Genomic DNA, 22425 nt, shown 5'->3' with positions numbered 1-22425 from the left:
CAGCTTGATGGATGGGGAGGGGATTGCCCGCCTTCAGGGGTTGGCGCCATGGAGAGTCTCGACTCGCCTATTGGTTGAGGGCGGGGCGAGGGGCGGGACTTAACCTCAATGTGTGGCGCGATTGGATAGGCTCAGGGACACGGCTGGGAGGAGCCATCTTAAGAGCGGGAAGGATGCCGAAATGCCACACGCGTCCGCCATCTTGATTGGGGGCAGGGTATGGAATGAACCGCATCGGGAGCCATCTTGAGTAAGGGCAAGAGCGCCAACGTGAACATTGTGTTGTCATCTTGCGCGGGGAGCGGCCGCCGCCATCTTGGCTGCGGGCAAGGAAGCTGTCAGTCACCATTTCGAGTAAGGGAGATTGGATCAATTAGTTTAAAAGTTTAGAAATGAGAGTCTAGGGGCAAGATCTGCTTGTTTCTTTGCGGGTATTGTCTTAAGGATCAGGGTTTTGCAGAGCGGGAGTGCCTGAGGTAAAGGCTGCAGTACCTGAGGTAAAAGTTGTAATACCTGAGGTAAAAGTTGCAGTTCCTGAAGTAAAAGTTGTAATACCTGAGGTAAAAGCTGCAGTTCCTGAGGTAAAAGCTGCAGTTCCTGAGGTAAAAGCTGCAGTTCCTGAGGTAAAAGCTGCAGTTCCTGAGGTAAAAGCTTCAATACCTGAGGTAAAAGCTGCAGTGCCTGAGGTAGAAGTTGCAATACTTGAGGTAAATTTGCAGTACCTGATGTAAAGCTGTGCTGCCTGAGGCTGTATTCCCCTCAGATACATCTATGGCACCATTTGCTGACTGAAACCCCTCATTTCCAGTCGTTGATCACTTAAATTAGCACTTTTCGTTCTGAAAGTGTGTAATTGCTGCGGATCTCACGGAGGCTGAGGTAAAAATCTTTACTTTTTTGCAGGTGTTGGGCCATCTGTGGTGAGTGTAGTGGGTTTGTATTGGATTCTTGGCTCTCCTCCACATGCAGGTCCTTTAAAATCATTGGAAATGATAAAAGAACAGAAGTGAGCATCCACCTGGTTCAGGTGGGCCCACCAGGCAGCACTGGGCTCTTCCTGCTCTTACCATCTTGTAAGGCTGTTTGCCTCTCTGTTTAAATATAGCCACTATTTCCTCATTGGGAATTCTACCAGTGTTATTTATTTCCTTTGCCTCACTTGTCAACCCTATCCCTTGACTGAAGCAATGAATTGTCCCAGCCCTCCCTACGAGTCCCTTGTGTAGCACTGAATCAAACATCTACCGTTCAGTCGACATTGATCTTGCTTCGTTAACTGCAGCCCTGTTTTGAGTGTTTCTAGGCAACGTAATACTGGTCTTCCTGCAGAAAGGATCCCTCATCTTTCACTCGTGCACCCGCTGCTGACATCTTGGTGAAAACATTTGTACAGATCTGCCAATCTGCTTCTGTTGTCAGCAAGAAACAAATACAGCTCATGGCTGGAAGCATAGGAGATGGAACTGCAGTGCTCGTGGCACCTGCTAAGGTTTGAGAAAGGGTTTAAAAGTGCAAAGGAAACATGGAGTCGTGTCCTTGGGCAGCGCTTCTGCTTAATGTTAGTTCTGACAGGTACAGGCATGCCTTCTATGTTCTCATTTCCTTCTGAAAGGTAACTATAGGAGGGGAAAGATGTTAAAAACGTGAAGCCAGCTGTAGTTTTCTCTTGAAGACACGTTACTGTGTTGGTTCCTATAGCCCAAAGCCCTGTTTTCTCATAGGGTGGTGGGATGTTTTGCTTGTCAGCTCACTGCCCTCACTCTTGGCACTATCTGTGCTCCCAATGAGCTCAGATTTTATTAAGAGCTTCATTGGGCTCCCAGGTATTTGCAACAGTAAAGTTCCAAATAGAGAAGAGTTATGTGCTTCCCTTCTTAGTCCCTGCAGGTGAGCAAAGGCCCTTTGTGAAATCCAAGTTATTTTGCTAGGTGCTGCATATGAAAGGAGGCTTAACTTGTGCCACTGATAAGAGACTGATAAGAGCTGTGCCACTGATAAGAGCTTAGATGAGACAAAGAATGGGCAAATGATGGGATTGTGTGCTTTGCTTTAGAGCTGAGAGCCAGGGGGTTGATCAAAGCAGAGCAGGAATTTGACTCCCATCTCACAAGCCGTAACACAGTTTCTCTGTTTTAAACTGTGTTTCACGTGGAAGAGTTTCATTTCACATCATCTAAAGCCTCATTTTCTGGTGGCTGTTCGAATTAGTTTATTGCATGTGCAGATATGCCAGCTGCTTTTCAGATACCTTTGGAATAGCAAACATGGGTGGGTGCCATCAAGGGTTTATTATATTTCAAAGACTTCTCGTGCAGTTGTGGCTTAGCTACAAAAAAAACCTCTTTAAATTTGTGCTAGTTTACTCAGATTTTGTAGCAGAAACGCTGATTATGCAACCTTTTATCATCTTACTGTAATACTTAACAGAAACTCCAGTATCCTTTTTGACACAATAGTAGCAAACTGACTGAGGATGCTATTGTGTAACGCTGCAATTCTCTGGGCCAAACAGGAAAATGCATTTGAGAACAAGATAATACTTTATGAATACAGAGAAACAAAACAGAACGACACCAAGATCTGGGAGAATGACCTGATTCTGTATCTATTTGTCTTGAAAACAGCCATGTGAAGAGAAAAAAGAGAAAGAAAAGAGGAGAAGGAAGAAAAATATGTATCAGCTTCTTTGGTACAATCCAGCACAAGGTTCCACCCTCCCCCAGCTCCGGTTACTCACATGGCCTTGGAGAGACACACCCAGGTTTTTCTCTTTCTAAGCCCTTCCTGCCTATGTTATCTCTCTGAGTTTCATTTACCATGCTGGGAAGAGAAACCTCTGAAATTAAGAGGACCCTTTTCCTGCCTTTTTTCTTTGTGTTTTAAAATAGCCCTGCAGCCTACAGTCACAGGACGCTTTTCTGTGTATTCCTTGGCAAACTAGAAAGCTTTTTCCTTCTGCTGCTGACTTGCTTCAATCCTGCCCTTCTATTAGTGAACTGCAAACAAGAACCCTCCAAGAATATGCTCTCTGATCAGGAAAATGATCTACTGTCTGTAGTGTATATCCCAGACAGTGCTTTTAATGAGAAAACATCCTTTTCTTGTACTCTCCTTCTTTATTCTCAGTACCTTGCAAACTCCTAAACCAGGAAACGCTTTCATCCATAACCCTGCTACAGTATAACCCCAGTGTAATCTGGAGTGGCAGGGGGTGTTTCAAATAACTTTGCTCCTTTTTGCTGCTTTGATTTCTCTTAATCCACTCGTTGTTTTGTTTAAAAAGACTATTTGCAGCTTTAGCAACATCTTGGGATGCCAGGAACATTCTTATGTGCATCATTCACTGTGCCAAACCAGAGCCCTGGACATGGTTGGGCTAGAGCTAGCAGGGAAAGAGCATCTCATTGCACCTTTAAACACCATTGGCACGGCCTGTCCACTGTTTGGTGCTGCAAATATTTGCATGGAATTAAAACTGTAAGAATAATCACAGAATCTGAAGTTTTACATTTCTTCCCTCCTTCCTAATGCATGACCAAATGAGAGACTTCTCTGTATGTCTTATGCTGTCGTTATCAGCTCGTGTTATTTCAGAAGTTCCCTGTCTTTTCTGCTCCTCGCAGATGCTTTCGGGTGACTCATTTCCTGTGAGGGATGAACCAGCCATTTCCTGGCTATTGAGTGCATTGGACTCTTTTTTTTTCTCCTTCCAGTGTATGTTGGAGTGGATTCATCTCTGGCTTGGTTATACCCCCTCTAACTTTACACCACAACTGCACACAAGATGTGCACAGGTCACTTTCTGTCCTGTTTGTGTGCTCATATCATTTCAGCTCTTTCCTCCAACCGGTGTTACCAATTTCCTGAGCCACTATTTATTCATCCTTCCCAGTGTGATTCTGTTGTGGACGGCTTGATACAACACTGTCACCAAGCTAAGAAGAATGTCTGATAGGGATCCTGCTTCTTGAGTCTGAATGTAGCCCATGTTGTGGGGATGATCGCTGAATAATTCATACTCTTGATGATTTATTCATGCCCAGAAGCTGGATACCTCCACTGTGACTTTCCATTATCTCATAGAGAATGCAAGTTCCTATTCAACTGTACCAAGCTTAAAAGTACAAGTAGCAGCCCTTGTATTAGCACACAAAGCATGGTATCTCAGGCAAATAGAGCAGGTGTGCATTAAAAACCACTCCTTTACCATGTTTCCAAAGTGTTTCTGCTCAGCAACAAGTGATAAACTCCTGCTGCTCCAGTGCTACGTGTGCCACCATTGACATGGTGATATATATCTACACAGGTAGATATATATCACTGTGAGTTCTTCAGCAAGGAGGGCTGGTGAGTGAGCACTCAAAGCTCTTTTCCAGTGATACACAAATGAGATGTTGTGTCTGTGATGTGGAACAGTCTGAGCATGGAGGATGGCCAAGCAGGCCATGGCTGTGTGATTTGATACTGCAGAGCTGATCCTCTTCTCCACAAGAAATCGCAGTCTCATTTTCCATTGTAATGTTACAGATTCTGAGGCAGTTGGTTACAGATGCAGTGAGATTGTTTCTCTCCTTCTCAGGAAGCCCTGCAGAAAAGCTTGGACAAATAGCAGCACTTCAGACTGATCACCTTCCAGCCCCAAGTTGTGCACCTTTAATAAAGCAGCACAGATCTGAGGCTCCTGTCCTAGGTGAGGATTCTGCAATACACTCAAATTCCATTTGTCTAGAAAGTATGAAAGATGATCCCATATTTCATCAAGGTCTCCAGACCCACAGGCAGCAATCCCCTATCTGTCTGCTCGGCAGTTTCCTAATGGTTCACCCTGTGATCCTGACTTCTTTTGTCCTCGGAATAGGCTCTACATCAGCATAATTAAAAATGCCAAACATGCTTGAGAAACTCTCCAAGTTGCTAAAAATGAATGTGAATTTCCTCTCTACAACCTCGCTTCATCTTTCCCTTACTCTGGCCTCAGCTTTACAAAGTGGTCTGTTTCCAGCCCTTCAGCATAGTTTGCATTCCACTGCCAAGAATGAACATTTATTTATACAAACAACCATCCTTACAAGCACATCTCCCTGTGCTATCCCAGGGCAGTGAAATAAACATAATTTCTCTGCTTTGTAGCTACATTTCTTTTTCTTTATTCAGAGGCCTGATTTATTTCTTTTTGCAATAAAAGATTGGTGTGGTTCAGTCACCTTCCGCGCTACAAATCTGCTCAGAAAGAGACCAGAATGCTCTTTTATTTCCTTGCAATGATTTTATTGTGCTCTAATGATGGTTCTCCTTTCTTGATAAACCACACAGGAGGTCTCCTGGCAAGCAGGGTTTAAAGACATCAAGATGGAAACTTGGAGGGCTTTCTGTAATTCAGAACCACAAGCCCAAGTGCTTCTTTTCTCACTACTACTTGCTTCTCCCAGCTCCATTAATGGGCTGCTAATTCTTCCAGCAGCACAGATGATGTTAGAAAAGGGATCAGTGGTAAAGGAAACAGCAGCTACCAGGTGAGCAGCGTTGGTAACAGACTCCTGTGGCAGAGGAGCCTGAAGCTCATGCATTATTTCTAAAGCCTCTCCATTGCTCACCTGTCAGCCTGAGGTATTGTTCGCTGAAACGCAAGCTCATCACCTCTGTCCTCTGTCGTCAGGCTGTCTCCCATTGCATCTGCTGTTTAAATGGATATAACACAGATGCTAGATGACTCCAGACAAGGGAACTTCAGAGTCTGAGCGCAGTTCATTTAAATGAAGAAAAAAAGAAGCCCTAGAAGAGATGCACACATCTAGAAGTTCTCCATGAGACGTTTATATCTGCCAGCCGTTGCTCACATACTGTAAGCATGCCAGATTTGTCTGTGCATGAGCCAGCTTCCCTTCTCAGCTGATGCAACTGTTTGTAACTAGGAGTCATATTTAGATTGATAATGTTTACAGTTACCTCCACCAGGGAATAAGGCAGAGTGGTTTTACAAGGGAAATCCCTCATTTGTATTTTGAGGTAAGGGAGAAATGAGTGACCCCAAAAGAACATCAAATAGCCCAAAGGAAGAAATGCATTGACACAGCTCTGCTTTGGAACTGCTAAAATTGTGCTTCCTCTCCCCCCTTCCTTCATATCCCTTTTGATGTCCCAAATGAGGTTTATAGCTCCTTCAGCAGTGCAGCTGAATTAAAGCTCTTTTTTTTTTCCACATTGGTTCGAGAACAAATATTTCCAAATACATCTGAAAAAGGAATGGGGCTGACATCAGACTGCTGCATGCCTGCCATGAGGCCCGCATTGTCATACAGGCTAATAAAGACATCATTTTCCCAGCGCTTCAGCTCTATTAAGCACAGAGCTCCAAATGATTTCCTACTTGGATCAAAGATGTGTTTGTTCCAGTGCCACTTAAGTTTAAAAGGCAATACTGGGAATGAATGAAATCTCCCCAGTGGCAGCTGCTGAGGTTCAATGGGTTTGTCAGTGCCATAATTATACAGCGGACGTCTTCTGTTTGCTGGCCCATATGTTCCTGGAGGATGTTATGTAATGGAAGCAGCACAGGGAAGCCTTGCTCCTAAAGCTGAAGGGTTTTGCTTTCACGCTAGGAAGACTTGTGTTCCCAATGGCAAAAACAGAAAGGAACGTTCTGATTTCAAACCAGCGTGGGTCCTATTTGCTCAAAAGATAAATGTGGTTCCTTATCTTGTGCTGCTCTGCCCCACAGCTCTTCCTTCTCACCTTTAGGGTGAGAAATGCCTGCTCCTTGTCTAGATTGTACAGCACTGAGAACTACAAGGCGTTAAAACAGGCATCAAAAGCACACAGAGACACGAACCCCTGCAGAATGCAAAGGATCAAGAGCGCTCAAGTTTTCTGTTACCAAAGAAACAAAGGAACACGATATCCTTTAGAACGCTTAATATTTAATCTGATGAGATGCTCGGACACAATGGCAGTGAATGCAGAGTGCAGGGATCCCACACAAGGGATCTTTAAGTCGCTTTAAGTTCTAAATAACTAATATGTTCTTTCTTATTCCCTATAGGCTACACTGTATTGTAGGTGTTGCTCAGATCCTTGCCTTCCCTCCCTCCTTAGCCTGCAGTGTGAGGCTTCCTGAAGCATCTCGAGTGACCCTGGAGGAGGTAGGGGGACACAATGACACTGTTTATACAGTGTTTTATGTGGGATCATCTGAATTGGAAATGAACTTTGAGACCACCACCTCCATCCACCACCCTGACCTACCCCAGAGGGACAGTTGGTTGGCGGAGAGGAGGCGGTGGGCGGGGGCTCAGCGGTGGGCGTGGAGCAAAGCGCATGGCGGCTGGTGAGCGCCCCTTGGCGGGGCCTTGTTGTGTGCACGCTGACTGTAAAACAGGCTCAGGGTTTGGCTGTAGTGTCTGCAGGCTCCGTTAAATGGTGAGGGTTAGAATCATACAAGTTACCACAGATGGTGATGTTACCACGATGCTGAGCTTCCTGTAAATATACCGCAAAGAGACGAACATCTACTAGAACGAAACACTCTCTTACAAACACCTTCTTGCTTCTCCTATTAATAAAAGGGAAGATGACTTTAACACAAACGGCTGCTGGAGAGTGAAGCAATCTCCCACAGTCAGCTCCCTGCTGACACAAAGGGGCACTCACCCCTAATGTGGGTCCAGAAGGAAAGAAGGAAAAAGGAAAAATAAATCAGTCTACATATAGAATAATAATGGAAAATAACAGCCCCCTGATGGCATTAATCCTAAGTGTGATTCTGCTCACAAATGGCAGCACTAACAGGATAGGCAACACAATTGTGATGGTTGTCGTAGCATTTTCCACCCAAGTTACAGATTTGCCCTATTCCAAATTCAGCTTTCATACTTTTTTTTTTCCCCCTTTCTTTCCTATTTATAGCGGTTCATGTTTTTAAATTAATTTTTTCCTTTACTACATCTGTTTTTAGAGGCTGATTACTGTTTGTTGGAGCAGGCGAGCCATTGCCAGCTGGCTGCAGGCTTTTATTGGCTCTATTTGAAGCAGACTTGATTTAGAGCTCTCAGTTCTGTTACGAGGACTGCAGCCATGTAATGCAGCCCCTCAAGAAAGGAGATAATTAGGACTCAGATGAGAAAACGTGTCCAGTTCCTTGGACCAAAATGCAACTGTGCAAGGAATGTAGTTATACTGACACTTAACAGCAACCTCTCGTTGCTGGTACATGCAATCAGATCTGGCCCTCACTTCCAGAGCTGGATGTTGCTTTCTCTCAAAATACAGACACGCCGCCCTGTAGAAGTACTAAGTATGTCGGGAACTGTATTTCTGCAAGCAGGGCAGGAGTGCTGGAGCAGAACAGAGCTGAAGAAGTGCTGAGAAGGCTGTGGTACAGTGTGGGGAAGAAAGGAACAAACGTGGTAGAGAACAGGAAGAACGATGTGCTGGGAAATGATTAATCCACCCCAAAGGCCCTTGCTAAGAAACGGTGGGACAAGTACAATGGTTTTTGGCAGCCACAAGCAACTTCTGCTGCGCTCTCAGTCCCCTCCTTGCTCCTTTCAAGCAGACGTGCTCAAGCACAACTTCCTCTTGCTGCTGACCCAGACACCCTGTCCCTCCAGCAGCGTCCCTCACCTATTCCCTGTAGCTCTCTGGCAGCCCATCCCCTCCTCTATGTGTGTTTTACAGCTGTCCCGAGTCCCTCCACCTCCTGTAAGCGTTACTCAAGCAAGCAGGAACAAACAACCCATGCTGGGGGATGGGGGTGCGAGCCAAGTTTAAGAACTGCTGCTCTGTATCCTGTTTTCCAACCAGGATTGTTCCAGTTTCCTGCTCTGTCTTATCTAGAGCTGAAAAGCCAAAGCTCTCATATTTACTTGCTTTGTGCATGCCTCAGCTTTCTAATCTGTGAAGCAGACCTTATGACACATAAGAGAAACACATCCAGGACTATTACAGGGTGGAGGGACAGGAACAGCGTGGTTAAAGGTCTTCCAGTGTCTATACAATTAAGCTCTTTATTTAGTTCTCCTGCTTGCATAAGTCTGTGTACATCACAGAGTGTTTCAGACAACCATCCACATCCTATAATGCTGCATGGAGTTCACGGAAACATAAAAAGTATGGATATTTATGTTATGGATATTCATGTGCAGGGCCATGAGAGAGTAAAACAACATTTTTTCCCCCCTTTTTTCTTCTAGTGAGCATGAATTCACATAACTATAGGTTGTATTAATGCACTGATTTCCCTATGGGTTAAAAGCAAACAAACATTCACTGCACAGCTTTGGAATTTCCTGCTTTTCTGCATGAAGGTGTGGGTTCTGCATACAGACACCAAGCTCTGAACCCCTTCCCCACACAGAGCCTATTTTTGTTGGAAGCAGGTAGTGCTGTAAACACTTTTTTCCCTTTGTTTTTCCCCCTTTTTGCTCAGTTCTAATGGTAAAGTTCAGTCTTCTTTAGAGGTACTCTCAACCAATGTAAATAAGAGAGCAGGAGTGGGCTGAAGAAGTGCCCTCAACTGATTAGCAGAGTTTTTATTTGGACCTAAATCTGAAGAGAAAAAAAGGCTTTTTCAACGAGATCAGGAAAAGGAAGACGTGTGCTTGGAGATAAGGAGAGATAAAAGCATTCCATTGAAGGGCTCCCATGATAGAAATCAAGATGATCATCTGCCAAGTCAGTAACTTCGTGGCCTTATGACCACACAGAGCTTCCATTCCTATTACCTTTTCCCACAGTGTGTGAGTGCCAAAGTGATGCATGGAAATTCTTCGTTTGCCCAAGCTGTCTTGCCCTCTGGGGAGAAATTACACATGCTGAGCTCTAAGATAAAGCTCTCACTTCAGAAAGAACAAAACAGTTCTCCCAGAGCTTAGCTCAGCTTTTAACGTGCAGTTGAAGGCTGAGGAGCACTGCAGGGAGCTGCCCATTCCACTGCTTTAAAGCAAGCAGATTTTTGTTAGAAAATTCTTTAAAAATCCTGGCTTTGCATGTTTCACAAGCTTGCATCTGCAGACAGCACTGATAATTTTAGCCCAGAATGCTTTGCTATCAATAGGAAGCCATAAGAAGGAACACATGGATTGATGCTAGTGGAAGAGCAGAAGGGCTTTCCAGAGCTTTGCTGACATGCACTGATTTCACTCCAAGCTGCAGTGGTTCTGATGCCTGCTGTTCATTCCTCACTGGGATGTAAAGCTGACATGACAAGAGAGATTCGAGCTGTGCTGCTCTTGTTGAAAGGGACATTCAGTTCCATTGCCCATCACCTGAGCTTAGAGAGAACTTTTCTTGTGTAGCTTCACTTTTGATTTGTTTCTTTGTCTCTTAGGCTTGTGCTTTGCCTAATTAGGAAAAGGAAAACCTGTTAATTGCTCTACAGGTATTTGTTAGTGTAGTTATTACCTCTGCCTGGTTCAAGAGGACACCCTCATGCTGAAGTCCACACCACTTTGATGGCCTTTTGTTTTGCTTCCTAGAGCAATTACACTTGTGCCTGAACATTTTGCATGCTTTCTCACTTGGGCTCAGCATTCAGCGAAGCACGTTTGGCCTTGGCATCAGCAGGCTGAAGTATCCATTTACAATTCAGAGTGCCTAAGTGCTGTGCCAGCTTGAGCCATAGAGCCGGGCTGCTGTGCAGGCCCCCGGGTGTGCTGCTTTCTGGAAGTTCTGAATCAACAGAGCAAGGCTTGTGTAAACACACATCCAGGAGCTCTTCAGCACAGGAATTTGGCCAAGCAGTGGTTTCCCAATCCCTGGGTTTTATTTGTCACAACACAAGGGCTGCTCCCACCATGTGGCTCCTGTGCCCCCCAGCCACACTCCTTTCTCCTGGCAGCTGGGCTGGGTGCTGGGCCTTAATTTGGCCTTCCCTGGTTGGGGGAGCACGGCAGGGAGTGGGCTGGGTGCTGAGTGGAGCCTTGGATGCTGGCACACAATTGGATACCTGCAGTACAATGTGCACCTACAGTCTTTCCCTCAGTTTAACTAACCTGCTGTTGAAATAAATCCCTGCAGACAAACAGCATGTTCACAGCTTACAAAGCAGCCCTACATCTGTCAGCTGGGATGCTTTTCTTCCATCTTCTGCGTCTGGTTTGGAAGAGCAGCACACAGAGCTGGCAATCAGCCCTGGAGGCTCAAGCTCACAGCCTGCAGGGCCAGAGCTGCTCCCACAGCCAGTTTGGACAGGATTCCCGTGTACAGTGCTTTCAGTTGGGCATCTTTTGCTGCCACTTAATGTAAAACCTTTAATTAATAACAGACTAAGATGCCTGGAGTGAAAACTGCCATTACAAATGGTGAGCTCAAGCAGTCTCAGTCACAAAGGGCACAGTGAGGCTTCTTGGCTCTGTTGCAATATCTGTGCTGACAGCAAGGTGTGTAACCAATGACGCAGGAATTACAGTGTCCTTCCAGACTATTACACAGAGATGTTTCTTCACTTCAGTTTGGAGAACTTAAGATTGCTAGCCACAAAATGCCAGAGCTGGAAGGAACATCTCTCCCTTCTGAAATTCTGCCCTCAATATTTATGTTTTGTTCCATTTTTTGGGGGGTAAACCTTATAGGCAAATCCTCCAAATATTTACATAAGCCAAGCTTTCTATATAGAGTTCTTTTGGACTAAATGTGATTGCTTACCTTTGTGAAGATAGATGTTCTATGATAGCATTTGTAGCCAGATATTTTACATATGTATATAAAAATATATTTTCTCTCTCTAAATACACACACATATGATGGTTATTTCAGGTTCTGAGAGAAAAAGAAAGGATATTCAGCTGAATTCCACACAAAAGGACACTCAGTGAGAAAAGAAACAGCACCATGGTGAGTATATCTTACAGCATAAATTATACCAAAACCCATTATTTCTAACAGAATCAGTTGTAGCATTAAAATTACAGAATTTTAGACACATGGATTTGAGGTCCCTTTTTCAGCTTCAGCATCCTCCTGACAACACAGCTATGAGCCCTGTTGGCCACAGGGAGGAGGGAGGCAGAGGAGCTGATTCCTGACACTTCCCCTTGTTGTTTTCCATCAGTGAATACTGAACTGTTGATAGGTACAAGCTTGCTCAGATCCACAGATCCACTTGCCTTGGGTTGCCTTCCCCTCACCTGTGTTAATCTTAATTGTGCACAAGCCCACAATTATGCATACATTACATTTGTATCAGTGATAAACTCACTATTCCAGAACCACACTCACATAACAGGTCTTCAAAGAGGGCAATTATTATAAAAATTATTATTATTTTTATAGAAAAAAACATACTGTTTTAGAAAGAATCATTACAAGGATCACTGAGGTGGAATTATGATTCAGTTGAGATGGGGCTGAAAGCAGCCCCCTGCACTACCACTTTATGCACCTCTTTCACTTAATTACTTCTGATGTGTTTTTGCAGTTTGAGAGCATCGCTGATGAAGGCTGCAGCAATGTCAGCTCGCTTTGCAAGGATCTCTCCAACCTTGTCACCTGGGCACACACTCATGGGACTATATGCATTCATATCCCAGCCTTGGAAACTAAGCAGAACATGGGTCAGCCTAGCAAGGACAATTCTGTTCTGTGGATTTGTGGAGCTGGACATGCCTATCACTGGACGTGTGAAGATTTACACTTTGGAAGCAAGAATGAGGCTGCAGAAAAGAGAAAGAGGCAAACATCCCTCGGGGCTCCATCACAAGGTGCTGCTTTAGGTGAAAAGAGGATCAGGATAGCTTCGTCTTTTGAAAAGGCTAGAAGAGACAGTGCTGCCACAGGATCACGTGGCACACCTGCAGGGAGCTCTCAGCAAAAAGATACCATCTGCAAAATGTGTAATGAACCACCAGCCAGAGAAAACCAAAGGAACAGCAAACCCATGCAACCAGGCTCTGCAGCAGAGCAACATTTGTCAATATCCACAGGCAAAATCAGAACAGACCTCCATGAGATTAAGCTAGAATACAGTGAATGCATCTCTGAAGATGATTATGCAGTGAATGCAGAAAACCAAGAAGAGATAATCGACCTGGATAGTCTTTCGCAGTCATTGCCTAAAGATGTAGCTGCAGAGGTAGGTTTGCAAATGTATCCTGATCAGAAGACAGAAATTAACAAGCAGACAGCCACCTCTACATCTGGCCTTACCCCCGTGACAGCACCTCACCCAACTCTTTGCTGTATTCTAAAATCTCCTGGAAGGGATCTAAAGATCCTGAAAAGCTGCTTCGTGAGTCTGGGTCCCCTTAATCCCATAGAGTTCGCAAGTGAAAATTCTAGAGCGGGGGATTCTGCTGGGTCAGCAACAGCGAAAGAAGATTTAGAATTGATTCCTATCTCCAACACTGAAGCAGAAGCCCAGCTAAAGCCACCTGCCTCTGTGCCGAGCTCTTCTGAGTCCAATGGCTCAGGAACCTTAGACTTGAATGGAAACGCCACCGAGGGCCCTGCGGAGGAGAGCAGGCTGTCAGGGGCTGAGCAGACCCCTCGTCCTTCAACCTCACTGAGCCAAGAAAGCAGGAATGACAACCAACCTCCTGAATCTTCAAAAACCAGTAAGATGCCCTGGAGCTTTAATTGGGGAGGGTTTGTGGGCATGTTTCACTTTCCCAACCTAGTAAAGGAGGGTGACTTCTTTTAGCTGGCAAAACGCGTATTGTGGCATCTAAATAAATACATCTTATTTAGGTCATGCCATTTCTACTAAAAGAGACTAAAAATATCCCTACTTTAAGCAATCATCACTTTCATAAGGAATGCCTTTCACTGAGATACCCCGATGTTGACTTGGCTGTAGCTTTAACTACCCACTTGGAACATTTTGGTCTTTCATTGGGTATCGTCATATAGTATTTTGGCTTTACTTAAGACAGAATCCCTGTGAGAAACTGGAACCAGAGCTGTGAACTCTGGTCTCACAGAGGGGAAAAAAAGAACAAGGAAGTAACTTTTAAAGCAAAAAACCCAGAAATTTTGGCTGAAACTCTGACTTAGGATTGATGTGTGATACACCAGAGCCTTAATAACAGCTACACATCGTTTAATAGAGTGATTAAACACCTCAAATAAAATGCAAATACCCAGGTTTTTAAAGACATTATAGTGAGCCACAACGTTTGCATCGATTTGCGTGCCTGCAGGTGGTGTTCCACATCAATCCATGTCAGCTGCTGGCTTAGTCAGTTTCATGGTTTGGTTTGCTAACATCGAGGTGTAAGCACTGAGGCAACTTCCCATGGACCAGTCAGTAACAAAACAGGCAGAACACTGAGACAGCAGCACAGTAGAATCCACTTCCATTCAGTCACAGCATTTTATGGTTGCTAAGCATGTACAAAATAGCTCAGTGCCACAAGAGGAATTTCTAGATGCTGGTTCTGGAGCCCTTTTAAATCTACCCCTTCTTCAGCTCTGGAAAAGTCACAGGTGAGCAGATGGGGCTCTGCAGCAATCCAAAGAACTAATTTCTCGTGCTATGTGGAACCAGGTAGGTGTGGTATTGCCATAGAAATCTGAGAAAGAACCCAACTGGAATCCTGGCATCCCTTGCTTAAAGAATATACTTTGACTCATCTTTTCTTCTCCTTCCTTACTCTTCACCCCTAAGTTTTGGTTCATGTTTGTATTTCACAATGAGAGCTCTCCTGCCCTGAAGAGGTTTCAGAGGAACACTTTGAAATGTGTTTTATGTAACGACTGGTACAACATTCTGAACATATGGAATGCAGGGAGCTCAGTCCTGAGGCAGATGACAGCATCCACATCCAGGCTGACTCCCATTCATTTGAACAGAGCAGACTTTGGCCCCTCCAGTCACCACAAAATACAAGCCAGAGTAGTTGCAAATTGCTGAAAGCACACCAGGTCCATTTTGGCTCGTTTGAGCTTTGTGGCTGATGCTGCAGTAGCAGGACAGGAGCTGCTGGTTATGAGCGTGGTTATGACCTCAAAGTCAGCCAGGGCAAAATTCAGTCCCTTACCAACATAAAGACAAGCCAGCAAATGACAACTACAGCTCCCAATAATTCTCTCCTAATTAAACATGATTCAAAATGAAAATACCTTATAGTTATGTAGATGGTATCGTGCAGATTCACTGCTCAAGCGAGGAAGACAGGGGCTGTCCTTCCCTGTCCAGACAAGTGCTACACAGTGATGTGGGCAAATCAAAACCAAAGCTTTAAAGGGAAGGGTTTGTGACTGACTGCTTTTTAACAAGAAGGTGAACATTATTCTGCATCTCTTTCACTGCTCTCCTTGCTCGCTGTCACTGATCACAAAGCTCTTTCTTATCTTTTAGACAAGCTGAGCAACAGAAACCGCAATGCTGCCAACATCAAGATTTTCAGAGATTGGTTGCATGTGCACTGCCCTTCTGAAGCACGTGAGATCTACGAGCTGCCACCCAAAGACCTCGATAATTACATGGTCTTGTTCTTCACCTCTGCCAAGAAACAGAACGGCATGGATTTCTCCACTGGGTCTTTGCAGTACTTTCAGAACAGCATAGACAGGTACCTCAAGGATTACAGTTATGAGTGCAGCGTGGTGAAAGGATCCGAATTCAGAGCATCTCAGGAAGCCTTGAAACAGAGGTGTCAGCTTCTGTCTCAACGAGAGAGAGATGAAAAGTGGTCTCTCTTGGAGAAACTGACGGATGAGAATGTGGATCATCTCCGTAAGAGCGGGCTGTTAAGTCAGTCCAAGCCACAGGGCTTTCTGTACCTGATGTTTGTAAATATCATTAGGGGGTTTGGGGCGAGTACACACAACCGGGGCCAGAATCTGTATTGGGGACAGCTGGTGCTCAGAAGGGATGTGGCAGGGCTGGAGTACCTGGAATGGAAGCATGAGCTCAATGCAGAGGGATCTGGGGGGGAATCAGTTCCACATCTCTTTGCCAAACCTGATAACCCTGAAAACTGCCCAGTCCAAGATTATAAGAAATATGCAGAGAAGAGGCCGGGGGATATGCTGCATGATTACGACCCGTTGTATCTCTCCCCCAGACACATGTACTCCATGTGGGACCAAGTGTGGTACAGCAGGAAATCACTGACCAAAGCCCAAATAGGGAAGATGTTGAAAAACATTCTCCAGCAGGTCAAAGCATCTGAAAAGAAGCTCAGGAAATAAAAGGCATTCACTTAATTTCCCTTGGAAAGGAGCATGTTCTGAAGTTGTATTTGAGAAGTTATAGTAGAGGTTGAATTCTCTTGTTTCACCTGAGGACACAAAGCCTGCAGGTTTGCATTGCTTTCATTCTTAGGTGAAGGTTCTGTTATTCTATGAACAGCGCTGACAGTTCAGTTAGTTAGAAAGGAGGATGTTAAGTTTCGTGTTTGCAAAAACAAAGTCAATATTCTACAGTGTTATTAGTAGTGTGATAGAACAGCTATTAACTGGGATAGGGCTTGTTAGCTGCCACAATCAACTTCTTCAGCTGTTCAATTGCCGTTCAGTCAATATATTCTCTTCCAGTCCAGGCAAGTTGTTGCATTGAATTGTTGATGCATTCAAATAAAACACTTTCGCTTGACGTTGTCTGCCTGTTCTAAAACAGCAGAAACAAAGGCTGAGGGTTCCTTCCCACCCCTTCGTGTTGTGGTTCTGTGATTGCCAACCTGACTGCGTGGCTCAGGGAACAGCCCTTCCAAGGGAAGTGACTACTGAAGACTTCTGCGAAACTGCTTTCTTTTCCTCTTTTGATTGCAGGGAGGGGGTTTGAAATCCCACCTATCGGTTCTGGGACTGAAAGGGGAAGCAGCAGAAGGGAACAAGCTGGAGGGAAGTCCTGCAATGCTCCTGACCCTTCTGGTGTCACACGAGGACCCCAAGCAGTGCTCCAGCTCTACCCGACACACAAACTGCACCAAGTGAGATAGAGAGAGAGCTACGACTTTAATAAATTAGCAATATAAACAGCATCGATACATCACGTATCACCGTGCCTCAGCAGATCAACGACTCCATCTGAAGCCTCCGTTTCCCCTCGATTCTGCATGTCAGCCCTGGGGCCTTTTCTTGGCCGTTACCTGAAAGCCTAAAACCACTCCATTTATTTTTATATAAGCCAGAAGCACAGCTTGCAATGACAAGGACCTTCCATCACCGTATGATTTCTCTCCACCCAGCCGTCAACTTGCAGAAGTAATTAAAACAAAATGATCGGATCTTCCCCCCCTCCCCCCTTTAAATAAAAACAAAGTATTGCTTCACCTCAAAGGGAACAAGGTGAAAGCAAACACGGACGTGGAATGGATCGGATCAGCTGTTCGGATCTACACAGACCCCCCCACCCCCCTTGAATGGATCGGACCTGCACAGCCCCCATCCCTCCACCCCCATCAGTCGCTGTCGGTGCTCAGCTGCCCGCTCTCCCAGCGCTGCCCCATAGCGCTCTGGTGCCGCACCACCCGCGTGCTCTCCACCACCTGCGGAAACAGAACGGTTTTATTTTAATGAAGAAGCCATTTATTATCATTATTATTAATTATGTTGAACAGACGCCTCGCTTGCAGACAACCCTCCTATTCCTCGGTCAAGTCCGCGCTCCGCTGCCCCCGCCCGGCGGATGAGGGACGAGCAGGGGCGGACTCAGCGCACAGCCCCCCCCGGAGCCCCCCAGCACAGACAGGGCCGTACCTCCGTGTTGATCCTGTCGATGGGTTCGATGCCCGCGTACTGAGAAAAGAGAGAAACAAAGGTTCAGCGCATCGTGGGAAAAAGGGGGAAGAGCGTTTCACACCATCAAGGCGCTCCCACCTCCCCACGCCTCACCTTGCCCTCCTCCTTCGTCCTCCTCCTCCTCTCTTCCGACGGGCTGCACCGCAACGAATCGGGCCCGGAGCTCTCGGAGCAGCTGAGCCGCAGCGGGGTGAAGGATGTCACCAGGCTCAGAACACCCGGCTGCTGCGGGGCCGGGACCGGAGAGACGGACACCGAATAACTGCCGCTGGCACCCGAGGCGGCTGCGGATAGAGAGAAAAAGAGACGCTGCATGTAGAGCTCTGCCTTGTCCCTCCCTGTCCCTACACGGAGCCCCACAACCCGACGTGCCGGTCCCTAAGCGGACACCGTCGGACTCGCGGAGCGGAGCCGGCCGTGCCCTTACCCGAGCTGTGCCTCGAACGGGAGCTCTCCCTGGAGGTGCCGTCCCCGCCGTCCATCAGCCGTCTCCTCCGCTGTTCTTGCAGCTCCTCCTCTCTCTGCAGATCGCTTCGGATCTCCTCCTCGATCAACGCCGAGCGCTGCGGCCTCCACGTGCGCAGCGTGTACTGCTCGTCCCGGCCGTCGGGGCTCAGCTCCCTCCTCGTGCTCATACCGTCGGAGATGGAGATACGGGGCTGCCAGAAGCTGAGGGCGAAGTGCTCCCTACGCAGGACGGGGCTCGGGGTGGAGCCGGGCAGCCTTCCTCCCGCTGAATCCTCCCTTGTGCCGGCGGAAGCGCGCTCGTAGGACCAGAGCTCATCCCGGCCCCGTTGGTGCGGAGGTGTCACCGCAGAGCTGTACAGGGCCCTCCCGGTGCGGGTGCCGTCGTTAAGGCCGTCTCCGGGGCTCCGAGGCCGCTCGGACACCCTGCGGTTGGAGGACGGCGGCTGCTCGTCCTGCTCGAAAACCCTCCGGAGCTCGCCCAGCTCCTGCTGTGTGCCGCGGTCGTACAGCCCCGGCAGCCTGCCCTGCCTCCGCAGGTCTTCCTCGCGTTTTGTTTCCTTTTCTATTTCCCGCTGGACGTTAAAGGATGCTCGGCCTTTGTCCTTCCCTTTCCTTCCCTGTGCCGGGGATGTGTGCAGGGACAGCAGTGGTTTGGTCTGGATCTCCACCAGCTCGCTGCTGGATGTGAGCCTCTGCATGCCCCGCTCCTTCCATAGGCTCTCCTCCCTCTCCAGTGCCCTCCGGATCTCCCTCTCGATGGGGGTCTCACCGCTGCCTTCCGCTGAGCCCCCTCCATCCTTCACATCCCCGAGGCCGTTGAGGACATCGCTGCCATTGCTGCTGTATCCAGCACTGTACATCTCCCCCAGCCCCGAATCCAGGTCATCCCTGGACGATGCTCTGGCCAGGCCGAGTGCTCTCCCCGTGGGATGGGAGATGTTGGTGTTACCCTTCCCGTGGCCATAGCCCTCTTCCTTCCCCAAGGCCTGGTGCTGTACGTTGTACACCGTATAGATGCTCTGATCCATCCTGCCCTGTGTGGACCCCGTGGTGTCACCACGGCCCCTCTCAGCCCTTGTGATGGTGTCAGGGCTGTGCCACTCCTGCCTGGAGGTTCTGACCGTCACCTCCGACCTTGGGGACGGGGTGTACCCTGGGCTGAGCAAAGCACCAGGGCTGCTCTTCTCCAGCATGAGGAACTGCTGCCGTGCAGCCGAGAAGTTGATCTGCTCCCTATCGATGCTGTCTGGGTCCACGGGTGTCACAGCCCGGCCTGGTGAAGCTTTATCAAAGCAGATGGCAAAGGCACCGGGGACGCCAGGGCTTTGCCCACTTGTGATGGAGCTCAGCTCATCCATGGAGCTCCACTTCTCAGCCATAGTGGAGCTCTTCCTCACCACCTGGCCCCGGATCACCTCCCTCCTCTTATCCTCCAACTCCTTTGCTTTTTCAGGGGAGATGTTTAGGGTTTGCAGCCTATATGGGTCAGGCTCATCATCCTCATACATCTTAGAGGGCTTCTTCTCACCCCTGTAAGCCCTGAGGTCATACAGGCTCCCCGACCTCACCACCTCCAGCTGGGACTCCCTGTCTGGGGATGGGTTCCACACATCCTTTCCACTCTCCAGGAAATACGAGGGTGACTTCAGCCTGGTTCTCTGCTCGTAGCCGTTTTCCTTCTGGCTGCTGTAGCCAAATACATCATCGTCTCCATCTGTGGATGCATCGCCTTGATGGTCGCGTGTGTGTGGGTACTGGAAGACCATGTGCCGGGTGACCCTGTCCATCTCCTGGTCGCTGTCAGCATCCAATGCTTTGCCGAGCTCTTCCTGGGGCTGCGTGGGCTCTGTGCTCACCTGGAGGTGTCCGGAGTGCAAAGTGAGATCCTGCTGGCCCTGTAAATAGGAGAAACATCAGGCAGGGCACATCAATGAGCAACACAGCTCTCCCTGACCCAGAACTGCAGTGACTGAGCAACGCCCATAGGCAGACACCATCACATGGAATAACGACGTTGTAAAAGTCTTTTGCTCCATTGACCCACAAGTGGAAGTTCTTGGGCCACTCCTAACGCATGGGCTGCCATGGGTACCATTGGGTACGTGGCCTCATGGCTGGGATAGGAACTGATGACACCTTGCTGGGACTTTCTTGTCCATTTATAGGAAGGAAACTCCAAATAACTGCCGTTATTGAAACAGTAAAGATAACCAAAATGGTTTCAGGGCTCATAAAAATAAGAGACTTTAACCCATGTGTCACACATGGGAGTAAACACCTGCCCTGACCTTGGCGCCGGTTCTCCTGCTGCTAAATGTGCTTGGGCTGGGTGGGAAAGCAGCTCCCAGGGCAGGGCAGGGTGGCATGGATGGGTCCCAGCCCTGCAGCACGCAATGCAGTAATGCAGCACGTAATGCAGCACGCAATGCAGTAATGCAGCATGCAATGCAGCACGCAATGCCTGCCCAGCCCTATGCTGGGAGACACAGAAACCCAACATCAGCACCTCGTGCCCCCTGCTTGCTGCATGCCTTTGCAATGCAGTGCTGCTGCAGGTGCTGCATTCCACCCCGTTGCCCTGCTGGGGTATTTCTGCCCAGGGATGGGCAGCATTGATGCCAATAGGAGCAGTTGGGGCATCAGAGATGCACTGTGAAGCCAGCTCTGCTGGGGAGGGTCACTCCTGGCTGCTCTGTGCTCCAGCTGAATTCCTGTAACCTCATTAATTCTCTACCCGTAATTCGTTATTGCTTTTTTACAGCCTGTAGTGAACCAGGCAATGAAAACTCCCTGCCTGCCCACACCTTTATCGCATCAGGAAGGGACAAAAGTCCTTTCAGAGGGTGACACAGCAGCACCCAGCTGTTCTGGCCCTGGTGTGCATCGTGCCACACGTCCACACATCCCATGCAAATGCTTCCTGCTGCTCCCAGCCCTGCTGCTGCAACAGGAGCAAGCTGGGTTTACTGCAGTCAGCCCTGCACCCACACTAAGTGTGGTCAGGGTGCTCACACACCTCCTGTACCCACCCTATATGAGCTGCCCTTGCCCTCAGCCCTCGCTCCTGCCCCACCGCGCTGCACTTACAGTCCTGGAGCCATTGGTGTGTGGGTCCCATGCCCCGGGGTGGCTGTGTAGGGTGCCCAGCTGAGCTGTGTGCTCTGGGGAGTGGCTCAGTGCTGCGGGTGCTGCGTGGCCCTGATAAGCACAGCCAGCATCGATGGAGGAATTCCAAGAATTCAGCTGGGCTCATCACTGGCCCCAGTTCAGTGTCCTGTTCCCAACCCCCCCCTCCCACCCACTGCCCTGTGCCAGGGCTCCCACGCCTGCAGTCACTTGGACCACAGCACACACCCTGATGCACCAATGCAGCAGGGTGCATTCATGCACCGACCATGCACTGCTGCACCATTGCACCAATGCAAAAGCTCCTGCTGGGCATCACCTGCCTTCCTGCAGCCACAAGAGTTGGAGTTACAGCTTCCCTGTGCTCCAGCCCTGAGCCTTGGCTTTGTGGTTTGCTCTGCCAACCTGGGCTTAAGCTTGAGCTGCTCCTTGGGGCAAGGTGGTGACATGGGGACACAGCACCCCACTGCTCTGAGCCATATAGGGCTGGGGCTGCAGCAGCCTGGCCCCCTGATCAAACAAGCTGGGGCAGCTCTCACTCTCCTGTTTACACCTCGGGGCCTCTCCTGGCTTGGTGCTCACCATTGCCAGCTGCCTGATAACCCCGTGTTTGCACAGGCAGGGCCGGGTGGGTGCTGGCACTGGCATGGCAGCCTCATTGCTCCTGGCCTTGCCATCAGCCCCCCCATATCCCTCTTTTTTCCTGTCCTGAGCACCAGCCTCACACCAGGCATCATGGCTCACCCTGATTAATGCCCACTCCATGCTCTGCTCTTCTCTTTGGGGCAGGACATCCCCATTCTCATCCTGCTCTGACCAAACAGATCCCACCCATCTCACACAGCCCATCCCACCCTGCCTGCTGCCCTGGGTCTGAGATGAGCATCGGTGCTGTACCCCACTGCTTCTGGCTGTAGAGCACTGGGAAATCCCATTTACCCCATTCAACCCCATACCACCCCACATCTCCCATGGGAGCAGCCCAGCACCCCCTTACCAGGCACACGGTGTCGGTGGCACAGCTACCTGCAGCTCTGTGTTTCCGGGAAGGGAAAGCAGTGCCTGTTTTACTGTGGGGCTGAGACAAAGTCCAAACCAGTGGCTGCTGAACACCACACCCTGAAGTGGGCACAGCCGTGTGTGCACAGCCCT

At 48.2% G+C, this 22425-nt stretch overlaps 2 protein-coding genes across 12 annotated transcripts; one reads left to right on the top strand and one right to left on the bottom strand.

The window, feature by feature from the left end:
* Window positions 1-144: 144 nt before the first annotated feature.
* Window positions 145-16881, top strand: LOC107325440 (uncharacterized). 10 transcript variants are annotated; one of them, XM_015886310.3, is made up of 7 exons: window positions 216-354; window positions 4580-4690; window positions 7040-7139; window positions 11752-11829; window positions 12413-13547; window positions 15293-15670; window positions 16708-16881. In XM_015886310.3, the coding sequence occupies exons 4-7, from the start codon at window positions 11827-11829 to the stop codon at window positions 16875-16877; spliced, it is 1686 nt and encodes a 561-aa protein (XP_015741796.2). In that variant the 5' UTR covers window positions 216-354; window positions 4580-4690; window positions 7040-7139; window positions 11752-11826; the 3' UTR covers window positions 16878-16881. The 10 variants fall into 10 exon arrangements, with proteins under 10 accessions (XP_015741795.2, XP_015741796.2, XP_015741792.2 ...); XM_015886306.3 differs by lacking the exon at window positions 16708-16881 and having other exon boundaries at window positions 15293-16531; XM_085517720.1 differs by lacking the exons at window positions 4580-4690; window positions 16708-16881 and adding an exon at window positions 904-920 and having other exon boundaries at window positions 250-354; window positions 15293-16531.
* MISP (mitotic spindle positioning) lies at window positions 16875-22419 on the bottom strand. Of its 2 annotated transcripts, none has more exons than XM_015886316.3 (5): window positions 22271-22419; window positions 18107-20042; window positions 17773-17963; window positions 17638-17676; window positions 16875-17426 (listed from the first exon to the last, which is right to left on the bottom strand). In XM_015886316.3, exons 2-5 carry the CDS (start codon window positions 19932-19934, stop codon window positions 17340-17342), a joined length of 2145 nt encoding a protein of 714 aa, XP_015741802.3. In that variant the 5' UTR covers window positions 19935-20042; window positions 22271-22419; the 3' UTR covers window positions 16875-17339. The 2 variants fall into 2 exon arrangements, with proteins under 2 accessions (XP_015741802.3, XP_085373836.1); XM_085517710.1 differs by lacking the exon at window positions 22271-22419 and adding an exon at window positions 21235-21373.
* Window positions 22420-22425: the final 6 nt, after the last annotated feature.

This window comes from Coturnix japonica, chromosome 16 (genome assembly GCF_054131305.1).
Source record: "Coturnix japonica strain WE chromosome 16, WE-NBRP24, whole genome shotgun sequence".
NCBI lineage: Eukaryota > Metazoa > Chordata > Aves > Galliformes > Phasianidae > Coturnix > Coturnix japonica.
This window is presented reverse-complemented; position numbering and strand designations above follow the sequence as displayed.

What these genes read in the sequence shown, in the direction of transcription:
- LOC107325440 (XM_015886309.3), top strand. An exon ending in TCCTGAATCTTCAAAAACCA is followed by an intron (nt 13,548 to 15,292) that starts GTAAGATGCCCT and finishes CTTATCTTTTAG; the next exon opens with ACAAGCTGAGCAACAGAAAC.
- MISP (XM_015886316.3), bottom strand. Translation starts at nt 19,934, where the DNA reads ATGGACAGGGTCACCCGGCACATGGTCTTCCAGTACCCACACACACGC. An exon ending in GGACGAAGGAGGAGGGCAAG is followed by an intron (nt 17,677 to 17,772) that starts GTGAGGCGTGGG and finishes CTCTTTTCTCAG; the next exon opens with TACGCGGGCATCGAACCCAT. An exon ending in TCGACAGGATCAACACGGAG is followed by an intron (nt 17,427 to 17,637) that starts GTACGGCCCTGT and finishes CTGTTTCCGCAG; the next exon opens with GTGGTGGAGAGCACGCGGGT.